Here is a 12,902-nt window from a genome sequence, read left to right as displayed (position 1 = left end):
AAGTGTAAAAACATGTTAGCAAAATGATAAATTGTGCTAGCAATATGCTAAAACACAACAGAAAGATGCTAGCAACAGGTAGGGTACATCATGTTAGTGATTCTAAAACATAATAGCAACATACTTAAACATGGTAGCAATGTGCTAAAAATCCTGCAACATGTTAAAACATGCTAGAAACGTGCTAAAACATTCTGGCTATATTAAACATTCAACATCAAAGATGGTCTTTATCTTCTCAAACTTTTTCAAACTTCTTTCAAAATTCTCTAGTTTCATATTAGTGTACTTCATACTTAAAAATACACAGTTTATTAACAGAAGCGCAGTACGTTCATAACATGGTCAGGACAGTAATTATGCAAACTGTGACTCTGTCCATGTTAAACTGTTAATATGATGCAGTTCCATATGTGAATGAACATCTAATGGACATCACGTCTATATCTCAGTGTGTCTGTCTGCAGGTCTGTCTCACCCCCTCCTGTAGGGTCTGTCGCTGTTTCTTCAGTTCTTCCATTTCAGCCTGAAGCTCTCGGATCTGAGAGATATCACTGGAAGACTGGGATAAACAAACAATGTTTGGTTGGCTTTGGGATATTTTACATAACCTCATACACACACACGCACATACAGTATATGTAACGACGGCAAGCTAGTAAGAGCCTCCCAGGCCGGGTGTTGCTTTTGGTGCCGTGACCCGGATGGGAGTGAGGTTTAGGGGGGTGAGTGTAATGGAGGCAAGCTAGAAAGAGCTGTGTGAGTAAACCTCACTCCCCTGGCCTCAAAAGGTGCATTAGTGATTACTGCTAGAGGCTGCGGTCTTTAGCGTCCTTGTTAGCGCAGCAGCCTCCCATGCTGGAGACGTAGGTTCGAATCGCACTCGCCGTGGGTTGAGTAGGACCAGTTACATATATACACACACACATATATATATTTAAATACACACACACATATATTTTAGCAACAAGGTTGCTGTTCTTTTCAACTTTCTATTCATAAAAGAATCCTGAATATTATACAATTATAATATTATAATATTAACTAATAAGATTAATTAAAAAATCCTAAATGAATAATATGGATCTTCTTTCATAAACTGAAACCAATCCAATGGGATCAAACAATAAGAATCCTCTGAAAATCAAATAAAATCCTACTGCATCATCTTACATTTCTAAATTTATTCATTTTTTGGTATTCTCATAGTCATAAACGTCAGTATTTTAAATATTTATTTTGCTATAAAAAGAAAACATCTAATGATGTTGCCCAAGGACTGAAAACACTATTAAGGGATGACTCAAGTGAAAGGATAAACCATTTTTTAACCAGTCATCCATTTAGCTAAATGAATCACAAATTTACCCAAACGAATCAGATAGAGAGAGAGAGGATATTTTATGAGAGAGTGCAACGCAATGTGACAAATTATATCATTTTCACACACTTCCCGACAGAGCTCATTATTAGAAAAGCTGCACTATTTTGAAAACAACTGTTACAACTCTCCAAGAGTGAAGCACACACATGTATCTCCAGCAGACCTGAGCGATGAGGGCTTTGTGCTTCTGCATGAGCTCGTTGAGGTCCTCCTGGTCTTCCTCGAGCCTCTTCATCAGATCTGTCCTCTCGTAGCGTAGCTGAGCCAGCTGCTCATCCACCTGGGACAACAGACAGAGACAGACTCAGATAAACCTCAGATCAGCCCCGTGAACCTCTCATTTCATGTCTCTGGGCCTCACCAGGCTCTTCTGCCTGCAGATGCTCTCCAGTTCGATCTGAGCGTTCTCCAGCTCCGCAGCGAGAGTCTTCTGAACACTTTCTGCCTCCAACCGTCTGCCTTCACTGTCCTCCAGCTAGAATACAAATAGATGCACACAAAGTCAATCGCATCAGATGAAGGTAACCACAGACCACTAATGGGTTATGGCCAATATCAGCATCCTTACTATTTTTTAGATGCCTTTGCATTGACAACACAAACTATGCAAACATACACTGGTAAGAAAGGTTGGAATAATTAAGATTTTTTTTAAATGTTTTTGAAAGAATTATCTTATGCTCACCATGGATGCATTGGTTTGATAAAATAAATTAAAAAAAACAGTAAAAAAAAAAGTAATATTATAAAATATAATTACAATTTAAAATTGTATATTTGTTAAGACTACAAAGAAGAACATCATGCACAATCAGATAAGTAGCATGTGCTATAGTCACATTACATTACATTACTTAAAGTCAGATACTATGAAAGTCAGTGGAGCCTATCAACTGTTTGGTTTCTGACATTCTTAAAAATATTTTCTTTTGTGTTCAATTTTTTATTTTTGGGTGAACTATCCCTTTGAGTCATGCTGAGTTAATGCTGGGATGGCAGTGGCACCTGGCAGCGCAGTCTCTCCAGCTGCTCCTTGGCACCGGGGTCATGACCCTGCCCGGGCTGTTCAACGTTGGACAGCAGCAGCTGGGCATCACTGAGCAGGGCATGTGTGCGCTTCAGGTCTCGCTTCAACCTCTTCTCCACGTCAAAGTCTCTGTGGCCCACCTGAGACCAGAGAGAGAGAAATCTATACATCACACTGAAGCACAAACAGAGAGCCTTTACACTTCACAAGTGTTCTGGGAGAAAGACGGGCATCTCTGGAAACCAGCTGTGACTTTCAGACTCAGCTAAGACCATAGAAACTGAGTAATGATGCTGGACACGTGAACACAGAGACATACAAACTCATGCTTGTGGAAAACAGAGCAAATCCCAGAAGCTCAATAAATCATTATGGCTCCAAATATGAGCCGATACGCAAGGAATGAGAATTTAAAACTAGTGCTTGACAGATATGGGCTTCTTCAACGGACAGATATAGAGAAATCAGGATGGCCAATAATATAATATATAATATAATACATAAAAATACAAAGACAGCCTTCATCATGCACAATAAAACCAGCAAAATGTATTAAAAATTATTCATTATATTTACTAAATGACAATATTTACTAAATATAATATAATATAATATAATATAATATAATATAATATAATATAATATAATATAATATATACAGAGAAGACTACGAAGATGGACATCATAATATAACATAACATAATATTATATTATATAACATAATATTATATTATCATATCATATCATATTATATTGTGAGACTACAAAGACGAAAATCATGCACAATAAGAGAAGAAACTTTTTACAGAATGGATAGGACATTATGTGAAATCTCAAGTAATGCACAAAAAATAAGTTTGAAGGTTGGGTTGGCAGTGAAAGCACATGCCCTGGAAAAATCCATCAGGAAACAGCAGGTCAATACATGCATGAAAAGCAGGCCCTTTACACATCCTCTTATTCAATATAATACTGACTTTGAGCAGCAGTGTTTATGTGCAGCTTGGGTCATAAAGCAGGGGTCGTTGTTAACAGCAGCTGATGAGTAGCTTCATCATATCGATCACGCTTCCAGAGCACAGTCAAATTAGAGAGCTCACTATGGCCCAGGGGCAGGACGTTCAGGTCAATGTGTGTACAGTATCTCTAAAGGACCCCTCTCAGCATAGCCACGAGCTATTGGCTACGCACAAGAGCCAGAGCATGTCCGATGCTATAGATCCTCTATAACTACTAAACTAACTATGTGCAAATTAATATAGTCCAGCGAACATTCCAAAAGCATTATAGATAATTTTAATGGAACATCCTCATATTATTTATATTTGATACAATGTTGAGTATATACATAATTTGTTAATTATATATATAATTATTATATAAAAGAATGTGTTTTTATTAAATACAGTAGTGGCCAAAAGTGATGTCTGGGCTAGGAAAATTGACCCTGGAAAATCTTCACCCTTTATTTAAATATTATATTAAAAAAATGTTTTACGATTTTGTAAGCATATTGCGTAGTTATGCTTGAAGTCAATTGTTTTATTGGTGATGACGCAATGAAATTGTCACATGCCTGTCCTGTCTTGTGTTGGACATGGGTGTTTTGTTATTTTGGGCCATGTGCTCTGGTCGTTGTCTGATCCCTCCCCCTCGTTACCTGATTATTGTTTGAGTTCTTCCACCTGTCCCCTCTTGATTTGTTCCCTTCTTAAGTCTCCTCTTGTTTGCAGTCTTTGTCGGATCGTTGTCTAATGTCTCCTGTTCCCCGTGATTCCCCGTTCCCCACTTCATGTTAAGGTTCAGTTGTTTCATTCTTATTTATTGTGTTTTTCCCCCTCGTGGGTTTTTGTGTTTGTTTATTTTTGTAATAAATTACCATTCTCTGCATTTCAGTCCTCACACCTTTTTTTATCTTGCACGTTCCGTGACAGAAATATAATATCATATAATATAATTATAAATGCCAAATTGTGCAGACATAATGTTTGGCCTGGCTGTCATACAAAGAAATTATGAACACATGCAAAAACAAGAGAGAACCAACAAAATATGAATATGATTATGTTAATAGTTATTGTGTTCTTTGCATTGTTTTGCATAGTGAAATAAAACCTGTAGCTTGCCTTTTCTTGCCAAATAATTTTGTCAAATAAATACCTTTAACCAAGTTTAATGTTTTGTCCTTCCATCATATTGAAAATATTTTGAAAAACATAAAATATTTTCCTCATATTTTGATGGTTTAATCGAACTTGTAGGGTCCATTGAAGGGACATTACTTTTGGCTACTACTGTAACTTTATATTATAACACATAAATACAATAAGTTTCTCCGCGTATGAAATGACTTTCCTTCCGGGCCAACGTCACTAATTCCTTCTTAATTTTCGACCCTACAAACTTTTCATCATCCAGTCAATTGCCAAAGGATAAAACCGAGCCCTGCCCTACAGATTACGTTACAGTGTTGAAGTAAAATGGTTTTCGAATTCCATTTCACTTTGACATTAAGATGTTAATACAAATGAAGTTCAGAATGTTTGCTGAGCTTTAACATTTCCACAAACACATTGGAATGAAGAGCACTGATAGACGAGGCTCATGTAGATTGAGAGCTGGGCTGTAGTGCTCTTATATCACAACAGAGAGGGACATGACAGCTTTACAGATCCTCACAAGCCCTGATGTGACTAGAACTCTGTGATCTATTATTCAGCGCGTCCGGGCAAAACCAAATGACCCCCATATATACTGTATTTAATAAATATCACGCCTGGAATGTAATGGAAGTTAGAAACGGTTGGATATAATGTGTCATAAGGGTCATTAATAACTACAGTTTGTGTGTTACTGGCCACTGTTTTAACTCACGTCAAGTGCAAAACACATTTCTTTGGAGGTATTGGATTTTTTCTGTGACGCGCCTAAATGTCTTCATTTTGATGTCTTCGAACATTTATATACTGCATTATATTCATGTCGTTCAACGTTGTCTACAACTCGTGATGCCAAAATGTGATGCCTTCTTTACCGCTATGTTTACGAATCTGCGCATGATAACATCATCCGTCTACGTCACAAGCACATGCACACTTTGTTCAGAGTGGAATAGATGCGATTGAAGTGTTTAGTTGCCTGTTTATTGCGATTAAAATCGGCATACGCACATATTTTTATGATTTTGAACTTTTGATCAAAGTATTGTGTTTACAGTTTACATGGGGTAAAGTTTAATCGCAATATTCCCTAAATCTACATCATGAGTGTGCATGTAAATGTAGTTATTGTTACATAATGTATTGTTGAAATATGTTTTACCTGTTCACACAGTGTGGCGATCAGCCCCTCTAAGTCATGCTTCTCATGAACCACCATCTGTTTCTCCTCATATTCCTGTTTTAGTTGCATCTCCAGCTGACGGAGCTGCACACACACACACACACACACACACACACACACACACACACACACACACACACACACACACACACACACACACACACGAAAGGATGTTTGAGACAGGGTTGTAAGGTGCTTCGTGGAGCTGTAATTTATTCTGCGTCCCTCACCCGTCTCTGTGAGGACTTCTGCACGTCCTCCAGTTCCTCGTCCTTGTCTTCAAGTTCCTTCTGATGGATCTGCTTCATCCTCTCCATCTCCATCTCAAAGCGCAAGTGCATCTGTGGAGAACAGAGGCCAGAGATCAAGTCAAAATCACCTTCATTTATACAGCGCTTTATACAAGATTGTTTCAAAGCAGCTTGAAAGTGTCTTTATTCAGTTCAGTTCAATATCAGTGTAAAGCTAATCAGTTATGAAATGAGCTCAATTCAGCTATAAGCAGCTTTACAGAAGAAAATTTAGCTCATTGTTGATTCAGTTCAGTTTAATAAGTGTCGATGTTGTAAAATGTGTTAATTATTATGAAACAAAGTCGATTCAGCAATAAAGCAGCTCTGCAGAAGACTCTATCATCATCCGGCTCAAGTCAGTTCAAGCTCGGTTTTCATCCAATAGTGTCAGTGCAGTCAAATCGATAATGCAGAATAGACCTTCAGGGTAGGTTCATATATACTTTTTTTTTTTTGCAGGAATGAAAACAAGGCTGTAAGGGATAGAATACAGAGTGTTCTCCGGATTGTACTGCTATTTAACAACATACCGATTGTTTGGCTGAAGAAAAACAACGTTCAGGAGACAAAAACTCCAAACAGCTAAAAGTTTTAAAGTTGTTAAAATTACATGATCCAGAACCTTTATACAGTGCTGCCATTGTGAAGTCTTATCCTCACAGCCTCGTTGACTAAGGTCTAATAGTTAATATTAAGTGTGATTTAAACTCCAGTCAGTCACAGTACCTATGAAGTGCTATGAAGCTATTTGTGCTACTGTACCTTTAAGACTTATGTAAATGGCCTCTGTTATGATTAACAAAAATGTTGAGACTTCCATATGTAAATGTCAGCGTTCATGTGTTACAGGGATAGTTCATCCAAAAATAAATATTTACTCACTTACTTGTAATTTAATAATTTATTTATAGTTCTAACCCTCATGCTGTTCCAAAACCGTATGAATTTCTTTCTTCTGCTGAACACAAAATAAGATATTTTGAAGAATGTCAGAAAACAAATAGTTGATGGACCCATAGTCGGGAAAAATACAATGGACGTCAATGGTCCATCGACCGTTTAGTTTCCGACATTCTTCAAAATATTTTCTTTTGTGTTCAGCAGAAGAAAAAAATTCATACAGGTTTGGAAAAACATGAGGGTGAGTAAATGTTGACAGAATTTTCATTTTTGGGTGAACTATCCCTTTAATTTGATCATAGTTATGATATCATAACCTTTTAAAAAATGTCATTTAGTAGAGAACTCTTTCTCGGGTTCCTGTACCTGCTCCTGCTGTTTGATTCTGGTCGTCATCTGGCCGATCTCCTCCGAGCGCTCCTTGTCTCTGCTCTCCAGCTCCCGGAGCTGCTTCTTCAGTTCAGGGACGGAGTCGGAGGAGAGATGGAGAGGGACCCTCAGGTCACGGATCTGAGAGCACAACTCCTCCTTCTGAAGCTGCAGGTCTGTGACCTCCACCTGACTGTCCTGGAAACACACACAATTATGCACATATAGAAACGTCAATACACATAAAACAAGATTCGCAAGAGCAAAAAGACATACTGTATAATGAACACAAATCACACACACAAAAAACACACACACACACACACACACACACACACACACACACACACACACACACACACACACACACACACACACACACACACACACACACACACACACACACACACACACACACACACACACCAACAAATATCCACACACACACAAATACATTAAATAAAAAACAAGATATACACACGCACAAATAAACAAACACGCATGCACATGCACAAACACTTCTACAAAAAAGCTCAAAAGCATAAACACACAAATTTAGATGGACAAAGAAAAATTGCATTCACAGGAAAATGAACATACACACATACAAATACACACAAAAACAAACAAATAAACAATAAATGAGTACACAAATGCATAAAAATAAACACACACAAGCAATTATACAAACACACACAAATGCACACCGACACACCAAAAAACAAACACGCATACATGCACAATTATGCAAACAAGCACAAATGCATAAACATACAGACAAAAGCAAATGCACAGACACAAATTGCACAACACACAACATTGCACAAAAGACAATCACCTAGACATACACATACTCACAAAAAACAACCACACAAATACACAAACACATAAAAAACACACAGCAATTATGCATGCACAAACACAAAAGAAAAAAAATCACAGACACAGGTGCATAAAATAACACACAAATGCATAAAAAACACAAATGCACATATACACACAAACATACACAAACAGTCACAACACACCAAAAAGCACAAATAACAAAACAAATCTATAATATAAAAACAATGACAAACACACCCCAAAAAAATCACACACAATCATACAAATATACATTCCGACAAAGAACACCTTATACTCAAGTGCAAATATTTATGATGGCAACTTTGGGTCGACACCTTATTATCCTCAAATATTGTAATATTATTCTTATATTGTAATCAATAAACGTTCAACCTAACACGTTCGTTGTGTCTGCTTAACTCAATACACGGCGTTAACTAACAAACAACAACATGTTTTATATTATAGCTGTGTATACACTCATCTCTAACTGATAACAGAAACTTCTGAAATTTGAACACTGAAACAAGCTTTTTCTGTGCAGCTGCTTTGAAACAATGGCTGCGTCCGAAAGCTTAAAAATGCTGCCCGTTCCTGTCTCCTGAGATACCTTCATCTAATGGATTTTTGAAGGCAGCATATACGTGTCCTTCGCTGCCTTTGATTTCCCATAATCCTGTGCTTTCCATTCTGTGACAGCTGAGCTAAAAAATAAAGATGGCATCTGAAAGTTGCGGTTGGTGGTCAGTTTGAGTGTAAATGTAAAAAAAAATTAATAAAAAAATAAAATGCATTATTATTATTATTAAATGTAATTGACTTGATGTAATTTCTAGCGAGAAATTAATTTGTGCGCAAACTTCACCGTATGATAAGTTAGTGAGGCAACAAGTCAGCTGTCTACGGACGCAGACGATATGAAGTGTGAAAAGTGCCATGCAGTTAACATAAATGGACTCAAAGCAGAACTTTTCTCCTCTGTTCATTTGGGATCTCTGGGAACTCGTTCAGGTTACAGTTAGAGGACACCCAGAGTACACGCGCACCATTGCAGATGGTGGACGCTTGACCTTTGACCTTTGCCCGTACCTTCAGCGCTTTGTGAAGGGTGAAGATCTCTGCGCCGAGGACTGTATTCTCCTGCATCGCTCTCTCTTTCTGCTCCCTCTCATTATCAGCCTGTTCCAGAGCCTGGGTCAGCTCGCTGTCAAACCTACAAACACACAGACGCAAGGGAGAAACAGGGCTTGAGAATGCATATTCAAGCAGCCGGAGAGCGTGGCGTTGAATATTAATGTTACATGCAAGTGCCACAGACCTCCTTTGTTTCCGGTCCAGCTCGTGAGCGCGGCCCTGCAGGCTGTCTGTCAGCACACGGGCGTCCTGGAGGTCAGAGGTCAACCGCCGGCAGTGACGTTTTAGATCTGTCACGGAGCGTTTGGATTGATCAAGCTGAGACTGCAGTTCCTGGACCTGCCACACGGGGGAGATAGGATAAGCATCTCAGGAGGCTAACAATACGTTTTTGATCAAATTACACAAATGCTTGTGTTTTCTAACATTTTTGCATTTTACATTTTTGTTGTTTCATTGATTGTTTTGTGTTTTATAACTGTTTTACTGTTTACATTTTATCCCATAATACACTAATTGCTATTATACTCTGAAGGTGGCTTTTTACTGTAGATCATATTTTAAAAAAGAGAAAAATACACTGAAATCAATGTAAAAATATATGTTTCCCATTGTGAAACTTACCTTATATATACACACATTATAAACCTTATATATCTGTTCTGAGCAATAATGGTGGACATACTCCAGACTTCAGGCGTGTGTGCAAACAAAAACTGACTTGTGACAACAAGCCCCAGCAAGTTCCAGCATTGACACCAGAGTTACTTTAATATTATTTATATACTATTAAATATGTGTTTATTAATAATTTGAATTAGCTTTTTTACATTTTCTTTTTACATTTAGTTTGTTTGAGTCATTTTGTTATGTGCTTTTAAAAGTTTTTTTACATATATTTTTTATTAGCTTTAATGAATTTTATATTTATTTTAGTTTGACTAATTTTAGTATCTAAACATTGCCAAAAACTATTTTTTTAAAGTTTTTCATCTCTTATTTATATTTTATTTGAATCCAGCGTTATTTCAATGCATTATTATCCAGCATTATTTCAATGATTGAAAACGATTTGAAATAGTTTTAGTGCATAACAACACAGAACAAGACCATTTATGGAAACTAAAATTGGGCGTTTGGTGCAAGAAACCGGGGCTGTGTCTGAAATCGCAAATTAATCGAAATTAATTAGGGCACTATTTGAGGGAACAGCCATTTGTAGTGGTGTACGAAACCATAGTGGACGTTATAGAGTGCACTCATTCAATCTCAAAATGCACTACAATAATAACCGATGTACACTCAACGGCTAGATTATACCCATAATGCACTGTGAAGTTCGCACCAAATAAATTCCTGCGTCTTGCCAGAAGATGACACCGCAGCTGAATCATCCATCCATCCATTTTACAAACTGCAGGTCCAATGTGGCTACAGCGTAATATTAAACAGGTATAAATTCCTTTTTGATTATTATATTGTTTAAATAAAGCTCCAGTAGGTAACTTTTGCAAACAAATATTTGTTAAAACTGTCATTATGTCCTGACAGTAGAATATGAGACAGATAATCTGTGAAAAAAATCTAGCTCCTCTGGCTCCTCCCTGTGGTCCTATTGCCATTTGCAGAAATACACCGCTCCCGGTCAGAAACAACCAATCAGAGCCAGGAGGAATGTCTTAGCAGTGTCAATCACGCTCGTGTACGCGCTGATCACCCCTCTCTTGCACAGCGCGAGCGTGTACCGTCATTCGTGACTCTCCTGTTCAAACTCGTTCATCCAAATGAACAAATCTTTTTTCGAGTCATTTAGTTCATTCAACGAACGAAATGACTCGAAAAAAGATTTGTTCATTTTGATGAACGAGTTCGAACAGGATTAGGAACGTGCATCACAGAACAGAGCAAGGCGAGCATTTGTGCTTATAAAACTTTACGTTTTTTATTTATTTTTGAAATGACCGATCGTTTCGCTAGATAAGACCCTTATTCATCGTCTGGTATCGTTTAAAGCCCTTTGAAGCAGCGCTGAAACTGTCATTTGGTCCTTGAAACGTTTGTGTCCTATTGAAGTCCATTATATGGAGAAAAAGCCTGGAATGTTTTCATCAAAAACCTTCATTTCTTTTCGACTGAAGAAAGAAAGACATGAACATCTTGAATGACATGGAGGTGAGTAAATTATCAGCAAAAGGTTTTTTAAAAGTGAACTAATCCTTTTACGTTATCTTACTAGCTATTTATAACTTATAGAAAGAGTGCGACGTTATAAAGTTACATGTATTGCAAAATACATAATGATTTGAGGACCAAGTTTGTAGTCAAAGTATGGGCAGGCCATAGTCAATGTAAAGCATATTGTTGATGTTTCATCCCTATTAGTGAATGTTCCATAACTGTTTATAATCCGCCGTCATCGGTGGTCCTGCTTACTAGTCTGCGCGTTCACGGCAGGCTCCGCTGTGGGGGAGGAGCTGTGGAGGGAGGAGCTGTGGAGGGAGGAGCTGTGGGGGAGGAGCTGTGGAGGGAGGGCTGTAGCGCAGCAGAGAGCAAGGGGGTTGGACCTGTAAGTTGTGCTTGTTCAAATTTTCAGGCTAAGTCAACATTTTCTCAAAACTCCCTACTGCAGCTTTAGGGTTTATACATGCTAGTTTCCATGACAAAGTTCAAGATAAATGTTTTCATTACTACTGGAGCTGCCAGTTTGCTAAGTTTCAAATGATTATTACAGGGCTGCCAACTTTTGAGTTTAGCTTGGCGTGAGACTACTCCAACGGGGGGGTGGGGGGGGTTGGTCTGCACACGCAAGGTCTCTCGCTCGCTTACGTCTGCCGTGCGCGCGGTTTGGAGCACAATATCTTTACTCTAGATTACGGGATATTTAACTAATTTGCGGTATAACTAGTCGATCGCGAGTGGCTCAACAGGTAGATATATAGATAAACTCATCTTTCAGGCATTTTACCTACCGGGTTGACACTTAAGCGTGAGAAATCGGGGGTGTGGCGTGAGAGCGTGAGAATTGGGTCAATTGCGTGTGTCTCACGCTCAATGCGTGAGAGTTGGCAGCCCTGTTATTAAACCGCAAGCACAAAATATGCTAAAGCAGCAGCCCTTCCTGCGACTCAGGCCCCGTCCACACTACTGCGTTTTCGTTTAAAAACGGAGACCTTTTGCTACGTTTGCACCTCCCGTCCACACTAAAACGGGGAAAAACGAAGACCCAAAACGGAGAAGTTTAGAAACGCTGCAGCTCCGTTTTTCGTTTTGAATCTCCGGAGGGCGTTTTAGTGTAGACGGGACAAAACGGAGGAGTTTAGAAACGATGACGTAGAAGGTCACGCTCGGCTCTATGATTGGGTGTCATCACCCATGACGTATCCTTCCCTGATTCGTCAGCCACCCATCACATGTCCCGTCACCGGAAGAAAACAAACAAAAACATCCTGGACTACGTAGCTGATGTTAGTGAGTGCAACATGGATAACGAATTACAAGCGTTACTGACTTTGATGTCTTTGTTAGCAGCTGTTGTGCAAGCAAATTCTGCATTTTACAATGCTATAACTGCCTACATGCGCCGGAGGCAAACTATTATTCGAGCGAT

The 12,902-nt window shown here is 38.5% G+C and overlaps 2 protein-coding genes across 6 annotated transcripts in view; one reads left to right on the top strand and one right to left on the bottom strand.

The window, feature by feature from the left end:
- septin5b (septin 5b) overlaps positions 1-12,902 on the top strand; it is a 297,634-nt gene that overhangs the window by 109,275 nt on the left and 175,457 nt on the right. The window lies entirely within an intron of this gene.
- myo18b (myosin XVIIIB) overlaps positions 1-12,902 on the bottom strand; it is a 55,119-nt gene that overhangs the window by 11,431 nt on the left and 30,786 nt on the right. For all 5 annotated transcript variants that reach the window (XM_077243562.1, XM_077243563.1, XM_077243559.1 and 2 more), the window contains exons 29-37: positions 9,480-9,634; positions 9,251-9,374; positions 7,313-7,513; positions 5,984-6,094; positions 5,733-5,837; positions 2,390-2,551; positions 1,746-1,859; positions 1,548-1,664; positions 479-562 (exon numbers count right to left, since the gene is read on the bottom strand). In XM_077243562.1, the coding sequence (XP_077099677.1) occupies positions 479-562; positions 1,548-1,664; positions 1,746-1,859; positions 2,390-2,551; positions 5,733-5,837; positions 5,984-6,094; positions 7,313-7,513; positions 9,251-9,374; positions 9,480-9,634 (1,173 nt within the window). The remainder of the gene's footprint in view (positions 1-478; positions 563-1,547; positions 1,665-1,745; positions 1,860-2,389; positions 2,552-5,732; positions 5,838-5,983; positions 6,095-7,312; positions 7,514-9,250; positions 9,375-9,479; positions 9,635-12,902) is intronic.

Source organism: Siphateles boraxobius, unplaced genomic scaffold (genome assembly GCF_051911475.1).
Source record: "Siphateles boraxobius isolate OS27281-9 unplaced genomic scaffold, OSU_SipBor_1 25, whole genome shotgun sequence".
NCBI lineage: Eukaryota > Metazoa > Chordata > Actinopteri > Cypriniformes > Leuciscidae > Siphateles > Siphateles boraxobius.
This window is presented reverse-complemented; position numbering and strand designations above follow the sequence as displayed.